Source organism: Arachis ipaensis, chromosome B02, assembly GCF_000816755.2.
Source record: "Arachis ipaensis cultivar K30076 chromosome B02, Araip1.1, whole genome shotgun sequence".
In the NCBI taxonomy this organism is placed as follows: domain Eukaryota; kingdom Viridiplantae; phylum Streptophyta; class Magnoliopsida; order Fabales; family Fabaceae; genus Arachis; species Arachis ipaensis.
This window is the reverse complement of record NC_029786.2, coordinates 567,063-575,402: the sequence shown is the minus strand read 5'-3', so window position 1 is coordinate 575,402 and position 8,340 is coordinate 567,063. Positions and strand designations below refer to the sequence as shown.

The following is an 8,340-nucleotide window of genomic DNA, read 5'->3' as shown; positions in this document are numbered from 1 at the left end:
ACATTTAAAACCCAACGTTCCCTCTCTACTCTTTGCTCCCTCCTCTCTCTCAGTCCCTCCCAACCTTCTCTCTCTCTCTCTCTTCAAATTAGAAAGCCAAAACCAGAAGCAGAGGGTGCAGTTGTAACGGCGTAACAGAAAATGGCAGCGCCGAAACCGAAACGAACCTTCCCGCCGGTAACAGAATGCAACGGAAACTCTCCCTCGTCGCCGAGAGAATCCGTAGCTGCCGATCTCGACGGAACCTTGCTCATCTCCCGTAGCTCCTTCCCTTACTTCATGCTAGTCGCCGTCGAGGCCGGCAGCCTGCTCCGCGGCTTCATCCTCCTCCTCTCCGTCCCGTTCGTCATCATCGCATACCTCTTCATCTCCGAAGCCATCGGAATCCAGATCCTCATCTTCATCTCCTTCGCCGGACTCAAGATCCGTGACATCGAGCTCGCCTCACGCGCTGTTCTCCCTAGGCACACAACACTGACACTCTCGCTATAGATTCCGATTTAGTATATTCACTTCTCTTCGCGTTTTGTTGTTCTGATTTTTCGTTTTCGATTTTGTTGTTAGGTTTTATTCTGCGGATGTGAGGAAGGAGAGTTTTGAAGTGTTTGATAGTTGCAAGAGGAAGGTTGTGGTGACGGCGAATCCGACGGTGATGGTGGAGCCGTTCGTGAAGGACTTTCTTGGAGGTGATAAGGTACTTGGAACGGAGATCGAGGTGAATCCAAAGACGAAAAAGGCTACGGGGTTCGTGAAGAAGCCTGGCGTGCTCGTCGGGAAGCTGAAGCGGTTGGCGATTCTCAAAGAGTTCGGTGAGACTACTTCGCCGGATATTGGACTCGGTGACCGTGAATCGGACCACGATTTCATGTCTGCTTGCAAGGTTTGCTTTATCAGTCACCATGCTATGTTTATGCGATTAATTATCAACGTTTTTATAAAGAGGATTAAATCGCCGGTTATATGGTTTAATTCGTAATAATGTTCCTTATTTAAATCACAATTAAATAGGTCAAAAAATGTGCATGCTATTTCAATCAATGTGATATTGATAAAGTAATAGATACTCTAATCTTTTAGTAAGATATTTTGTTTTAGTTCGAGTAACCAAAATGAACAAAAAAAATAAGGAAGAGTCTAGGCCAATAACTTTTTCAAATTCTGGCCATAACCAACCAAAAAAAGTGAATTATTGAATAAAATTTCACACCATTAAAATTATCATTGATGGCTATTTGATAAGTACAAATAACAAAAGTTACTGGTCCCTAACACTCCTCAAAAAATAATTAAAAAATTTGTATCTCATTTATAAGACATTTGTGTAGCTCTACATATATAGCTATATAAATATGGTGAATACTCTTATCGTAATATTTTCACATAAAAATAGTATTGTAGAGTATAAACTATTAAATGAGTTGATATTTTGATTAATTTAAGGATTCACAATATCATTTTCATATAAAAATATCATCATGTACGTATTTCCTTAAAAATATTATAGGAGCATATCTGAACTATATATATGAGACTAACTTCCACCGTCTTATATGTATGATTTTTTAACCTATATAAAACTTTTGAGCAAGAAATTTTAGCATTGCTACTGTATGGAAATGTTGATAAGCACAGTATTATATATTGTGTGCCACTTGAGTGAACCATATGTATGTGTCGATTGGAATAATTAAAAATCAGAGAAAAAATTGAAAGAAACATTGTCTGCGGATTGATCGAAAAATTATAGTGGAGTGATTGATTCTACTTGCGTAGGACCATTACTTAGAAAGCATTACTTTGGTTTTTTAGTTATATAATTAGTAAATAATTAATTAATAGTTTAATATATACGCGTTTGCATGCATTGATTGCGTGCCTGTGGTGTATGTGTAATGAATGATATAGTTGGACAAGCTATCTTCTATATATGGTCCTGCCTTATCAACCATGTTAACTATTGCATATTAAAATACAAAAATATATATTAAAAATAAGTTAAATAATATATAATAATTAATTTTAGTATATAAAAAATATATTTTTGCGTTACATATTGAGATATGGTTGATCTACCTAATTTACTTTGATAAGCGTGATGACATATTACAAGCAAATAATTAATTTATATTTTAGATAACTTGAGAAGCATATATATGCGGGACCTGTCCAAAGAACTAAGTCCTTCATCAAGTCTTTTGGTCTATCTTATTATGTGCATATAGGCACCAAAATCCTCTTTTAAATTACTCATTAGTCATTAATAATGTAAGAGGTTTATATCATAATTAAAGGGGAAAATAATAAACAAAATTATATGATATTATTACTATAACCAAATTTATACTATGTGCGAAAAATTCCCATAATATGTTATGCAACTGACTTGAATAATTTTGATCAGCATCCATATGATGATGCATGAAACTTTTTTCCTGGATTGATCTGTGAAGCTATAAAAGCGTATGCATGTGATAGTTAATGTATGGCTGGGATGGGGTGGGAGCAACTCAATGTAGCTGCATTAACTTCCATAAAGTCCATAGATGTGTGTGAACTCTTAGCTTTTAATTAGGTATTTGTTAGGGTACTTAAAAATTGTTGTCTAATTACTAAAGTATTAAATAATTAATATTTAATTTAAAAATATAAAAATTAATACATTTTAAATATTTAAAATTTATTATAAAAAATAAGTTAAATAAAAATTAGATAATAAATAAGAGGTATTATAGAATTTGCCTCTTATTTATCTCTTTAACCAATATGAACCCAAAGGGACCCACTCTATTTACAATCCCCAACCAACTGCCAACTTGTGCATTCTGGGGTGGTCCATTAATGTTGCATATGCTAAGAGTATTTTAATTAATGTAGTCATGGGTTGTTAGGCCTCCCCTCCTCAAGAGCTTCCTTAGCGTACATATGATATTGATGCATGTCCCTAGTAGGATGATGATTCGTAGTTTCTCATTTCCGTGGAAAACCCACTAAAGTGTTGAAATTAACAATTTCTATGTCGAAGAAAGATTGACAGTGGGAAGAGAAAATGACATTAACATTTAATTATCGAACCAATCTTCTTCTGGCTTATCGACAATAGTAATCTTTAACCCCAATCGTACTTCCACTGTACCAAATATGATCATAATAGCTTTTGTTCATTCGATTAATCAATTAATTAGCGGACCTCGTTTACGTCAATACTAAAAAATTTTAGCTAAAAAAATTTACACATTCAAAATTTGTGCAACATTTGTTGTGATTGAATATACGGTGGTGTTATATGACATTTCAATGAGCTAACCAACTTTGATCACTCTTAGTATAAATGAATTGTATACAAAACATATCCTACATATATTCGAAAAATTCTTATATATTCCACCTTATGTTACATATAACCTTCTCTAAAAGTTTCACATTAATTAGAGGAAATTTTATTATTCTACTTTAAGTTAAGGGTAATGCTAGGGAGACAAAAAAAATAACCAAAATTTACCTTATTTAGCATTTATTAATTGTCGTAACATTTAATGAATGTTAAATAAGGCAAGTTATAGCTGCTTTTGGCTAATTTTCTTTGGTTACCAAACATTTCCGTAAGTTAAATGATTATTATCTAACAAAGCATAGTTTTGATGGATATATAATAACAATACAGGAAGGATACATGGTTCCCCCAAGCAAATCAGCAAAACCGGTCCCAAGAGACCGCCTGAAGAGCCGACTGATCTTCCACGACGGCCGCTTCGTACAACGCCCAGACCCACTCAACGCCCTCTTCACCTTCCTCTGGATCCCCTTTGGCTTTGCACTTTCCATCTTCCGCGTCTACTTCAACCTCCCTCTCCCTGAACGCATTGTCCGCTACACCTACGAGCTCCTTGGCATCCACCTCGTCATCAGCGGTCACCGTCCTCCTCCTCCCTCCCCTGGCACCCCCGGAAACCTCTACGTCTGCAACCACCGAACAGCTCTTGACCCCATTGTCATTGCCATTGCCCTCGGCCGCAAGGTCTCTTGCGTCACCTACTCCGTCAGCAAGCTCTCCCGCTTCCTCTCCCCCATCCCCGCCGTTGCCCTCACCCGCGACCGTGCCGCCGACGCTGCTCGCATCAAGGACCTCCTCCAAAAAGGTAATAATATACACGACCCTGGATCCAACTTCAGATCTTTCTATGTTTGAGTGGAAGAAAACTCGCGTGATATGCTACATAATATTATGAGTAGAGATTATTTAGTGTGGAATCATGCCATCTTCAAAACATAATTAATTCATTAATTAATTGTGTTAGAAACAAGAGACTGAGAGAATGATGTGAAAAGTGTATTATTGAGTTGTGTGTCAGGTACAATATACAAGGGGTATTTATAGGTGCTAAATAAATCAAAGTAATAAAGACATAGAATCCTACAATTAATGTACAGATATGCTATATAAATATAGACGATGCTAATTGATCTAAATTGATTCTAATGATTCTAATTGATTCTAATTGTATAATTATTTTAATAATAATTAATAAATATTAAATAAATTGATTTTAAATCGTTTGAACTATTTTTTTATTCTGTCAAACATTATTGTTAATAATAAGTGGCTATGATTTTTGTCAGGTGATCTTGTTGTGTGCCCTGAAGGGACCACGTGCCGTGAACCCTTCTTGCTGCGGTTCAGTGCATTGTTCGCTGAGCTTAGTGATAGGATCGTGCCGGTGGCCGTTGACTGCAAGCAGAGCATGTTCTTTGGGACCACAGTTCGCGGGGTGAAGTTCTGGGACCCATACTTCTTCTTCATGAATCCTAGGCCGGTGTACGAGATTCGGTTCCTGGACCGGCTGCCGGAGGAGATGTCGTGCAAGGCCGGCGGGAAGTCGTCCATAGAGGTGGCGAATCACGTGCAGAAGGTGCTGGGGGATGTTCTGGGGTTTGAGTGCACAGGGCTGACCAGAAAGGATAAGTATATGTTGCTGGGTGGGAATGATGGGAAGGTGGAATCCATGTACAGTTCCAAGAAGTGAAGATATATCTGGATATGGATATGGATATAAATAACATGCATATATGGATATGGATTTTTTGTTTTCATAGCATGAATTAGACTAATGATGATTTAAGTGTTTAGATTGTTTGCATTGTAAACTTTCTGTATGGGACATTTGGGGAATAATAATCCATTTGAATGTCAATGATTTGGTAGTTTGGTTGTTTCTATTGATTTTGGTTCATGTTTGTTTTCTTACAAAAACTTATTGCACTTGAGTTAATGTTTTTGTTAAGGCTGTGAAACGGGTCAGCGTAGTCCATTTAGGCCCAATTCATTTGATAGATCGAAATTTTAAATTGAATCGAAAAAAATATTGATTAAAAGTGCAACTTAAAAAAAGTATAAAAAAAATGAATCACACATTTAACCTATAAATTAACTCATTTAATCCGTCATTTTTTTTGGTTAATCGAGCTCAACTCATTTTGTTCAAAATTTAAGTGGACTTAATTTTAAAGATAAAATTTGTCTATTTAAATGAGTTAACGGTTTGACCCAATAAATTTTACCTATTTTGATGGTCTTACTTTTTTTTATGGTGTCTTAAAAATGAGTGAATCTACTTTTTAATATTTATTTTCTCTACTTTTTCTTTATTATCTTTCTATTTTTTCCACCCTTTTTTCCCTCATAAAAATAAAATTTGAACTCCCTTTTGTAGTTCATCTATCACTGCTCTTCTTTCTTGATATAGCTGGTGGAATACCATTTTGGTATGTACTCAATACTCAGTTGAGTTCTTTATTAGGGAAAAAAAAAATAGTGTCAGACTCATCAAATTGACTAATTGAGCAATAATGCTAGTGCTACTAAATACTAATAGAAGAATGAACACAGTTGCCAGAGTATATTCATGCATATTGAAAAGTTCGGATTTTAGAGGGGTTTTTTGTCATTGGAATGAAATATAGTTGTAGTTAAATAGTCAAAGTGTGAGTATTTGACTGCTAAGCAAGAAAATAAACAAGGTAGCTATGAGTGAATGCATGGCCTCATTTTCTTGTGTGCTTCCCTGTATGTGGAGGAAAAGAAAATCATAATCAGCCATAAGAATGAGTATCTTGGTTTCAATTAATATTTCATTATATACATATTCCAATTTCTAATAAGATCATTGTACCACTTATTATTCTAATTAAGTTCACTCTGTTATGGAAAGACGAAACTCATTGGAGGTTCTTTTACAGTTTTAATACTTAAAGTGCAGTTGTAAATTAGTAGTCTAATGCAAATTCATATATTTGTCAAAATCTAACATGCTATTGTTGGTCTTCATTTTGCAAATGAAAACAAAATCTATCAAATTCGAAACAAATAATAAAAATTACATCAACTAAAAGAGAGAGATTATAAATCTAATAAGTCAACTGTTTCTGATAATATATTTCAGCCGTTCTAGTAATATCTTCTCTCCACGAAGAGAAAAACGACAACACACTTTTGACGGTTGGAAACAGCCATGTGTCAGAAGCAGAATATTCCACCCATGAACATGAAAAATACCATCATCACTTTTAAAATCCAAAAATAAATTTTATTGCAAGATTTTAATTTTATTGGACATTAGTCCAAAAGAAATGAAAATCACGAATATAAGAAAGAAACACTTTTCGGATGGCACAACCGGATTTAACGTTTTTTCTCCCTGCAATTCCAATAATACCCCTAGCTAACCTATGCAACAGCCGTTCATTACTTCATTATAAGGGTAATTTGGTAACTTCACAAAATTCCGGCGCTGTAGCCTTTCCTAACGTGGATGTCCTTCTACGTGTCACGCTATCAACCCCCCTTTCTCTTGGCTCCAACGTCACAGGGATTTTACTTCACTTTATTTTATTTTATTCCTCAATATTTAAAAAAATGAAAAATAAAATAAAAATGGTCGATACTGGAAAATTAGAGAACCTCTATGCCTGGCTTATCTTCTATCTTTCCATTCCATTCTCTTCGTTGGGACTGTCAAAGAGAGAGCTTTTGCTCTCAAAACGACGTCGTCCTTGTGAATTGGATTTCACACACTGAACTGAACTCTGATATGGTATAAAGAGAACGAAGAAGAAGAAGAAAGAAGACAGCTTTGGTTTTCTCGCCATTGAAATCTCAAACTGCCGTAACTTCTCTCAGTATCAGCATCTGTTGCAGCTTCAGCTGAGTGTATCAATGGCTATGAGTGGTTTGGTTTCGAACCGCAACTTTGCTACTTCTTTCATTGCCTCAGGTGACTTCAAATTAATAAATTAATTACTTTTTTTAGAATTGAACAAAAAAAATCCATTTTTTTGGTGGCTGCCTGCATTTTATGAATTATCCAATTATTTAATATCTAGTTTTGTTGTTTTGCCTTTTATGTGTTTGTTGAAATGAATGCGTACGTGTATGTTAGATTCCTTGCATTAGAGTGGCAGTAACTACTAGAGTCTACAACCAAATGCTTATATTAGAGGATGGTTGTTTTGTTTGAATTTAATCTGCTTGATCATTCTGTTGTTTTGAGTAATTTGTTTAACGAATTTTGTTAGCAAGAGGAGCAACATGTGTTCTGTGGGAACCTATTGATATGTCAGAAAAAAGTTACTATTAATGATGAAACTATGGAGTATGGAGTAGCTAGGAAGTTACATAGGTTTATTTAACTTAGAATTTGCTTTGAGCATAGTTTATTAGCTATATACTACATGGAGATTTTGATAATTAAAGTTTGTTTTGTATGGATTCAGATGGAATTTTCGGTCCTCTTCAAAGGCTATATGCTTGGATATTGCAACTTAATTAATCTCTATTGTTTGGTATTGGCAGGAAATGTATATAGATCTGGAAAGGATCTGTCACTTCAGAGAGGAGGGATTTCTGGAGTATCTCATTTTTCAAGATGCCAGCCCAGGATGCATTTTCAAACTAACTCCCCGTTGGAAGAGACAGTTTCAGGACAGACACTCTCATTTTGCAGTGAAGCAGGAGAGCATTGTTCTTCAGTATCAAGGCAATCTGCTCGCCGTATGAACTTTAAACTAAAGGCTGGTAGAAGAAGTCAGTCGTACATTTCTTCAGCTCCCTATGGAAGAGGCAATATTGAACAAAGGGCGGCATGTGGACTAGGTTTGAGCAAGAGGAACCACATTAAGGAAAATAAGATCCGTGTTTTCTACAAGTCCGAGGAATATGACATTACAGAGGCAAATATGGATTCTCTGCCATCAGCTGAAGGGACAGGTGAAGCCATTCTATTGGGAGGAAATCTTCAACAAGTGTCTCCTTGGTGGCAGCAGTTTCCTAAGCGCTGGGTTATTGTA

General features: G+C 35.6%; 2 protein-coding genes across 2 annotated transcripts in view; both read left to right on the top strand.

The window, feature by feature from the left end:
• LOC107621488 (probable glycerol-3-phosphate acyltransferase 8) lies at positions 22-5,212 on the top strand. Its single transcript, XM_016323504.2, has 4 exons — positions 22-464; positions 565-880; positions 3,662-4,136; positions 4,618-5,212. Exons 1-4 carry the CDS (start codon positions 142-144, stop codon positions 5,019-5,021), a joined length of 1,518 nt encoding a protein of 505 aa, XP_016178990.1. The 5' UTR covers positions 22-141; the 3' UTR covers positions 5,022-5,212.
• Positions 6,939-8,340, top strand: part of LOC107621479 (ascorbate transporter, chloroplastic) — a gene marked incomplete in the record, with an annotated part of 6,181 nt that continues 4,779 nt past the window's right edge. The window contains 2 exon segments of the mRNA XM_021114587.1: positions 6,939-7,268; positions 7,847-8,337. Of these exon segments, the coding sequence (XP_020970246.1) occupies positions 7,211-7,268; positions 7,847-8,337 (549 nt within the window).

What these genes read in the sequence shown, in the direction of transcription:
- LOC107621488 (XM_016323504.2), top strand. Translation starts at nt 142, where the DNA reads ATGGCAGCGCCGAAACCGAAACGAACCTTCCCGCCGGTAACAGAATGC. An exon ending in TCACGCGCTGTTCTCCCTAG is followed by an intron (nt 465 to 564) that starts GCACACAACACT and finishes TTTTGTTGTTAG; the next exon opens with GTTTTATTCTGCGGATGTGA. An exon ending in CAAGGACCTCCTCCAAAAAG is followed by an intron (nt 4,137 to 4,617) that starts GTAATAATATAC and finishes GATTTTTGTCAG; the next exon opens with GTGATCTTGTTGTGTGCCCT.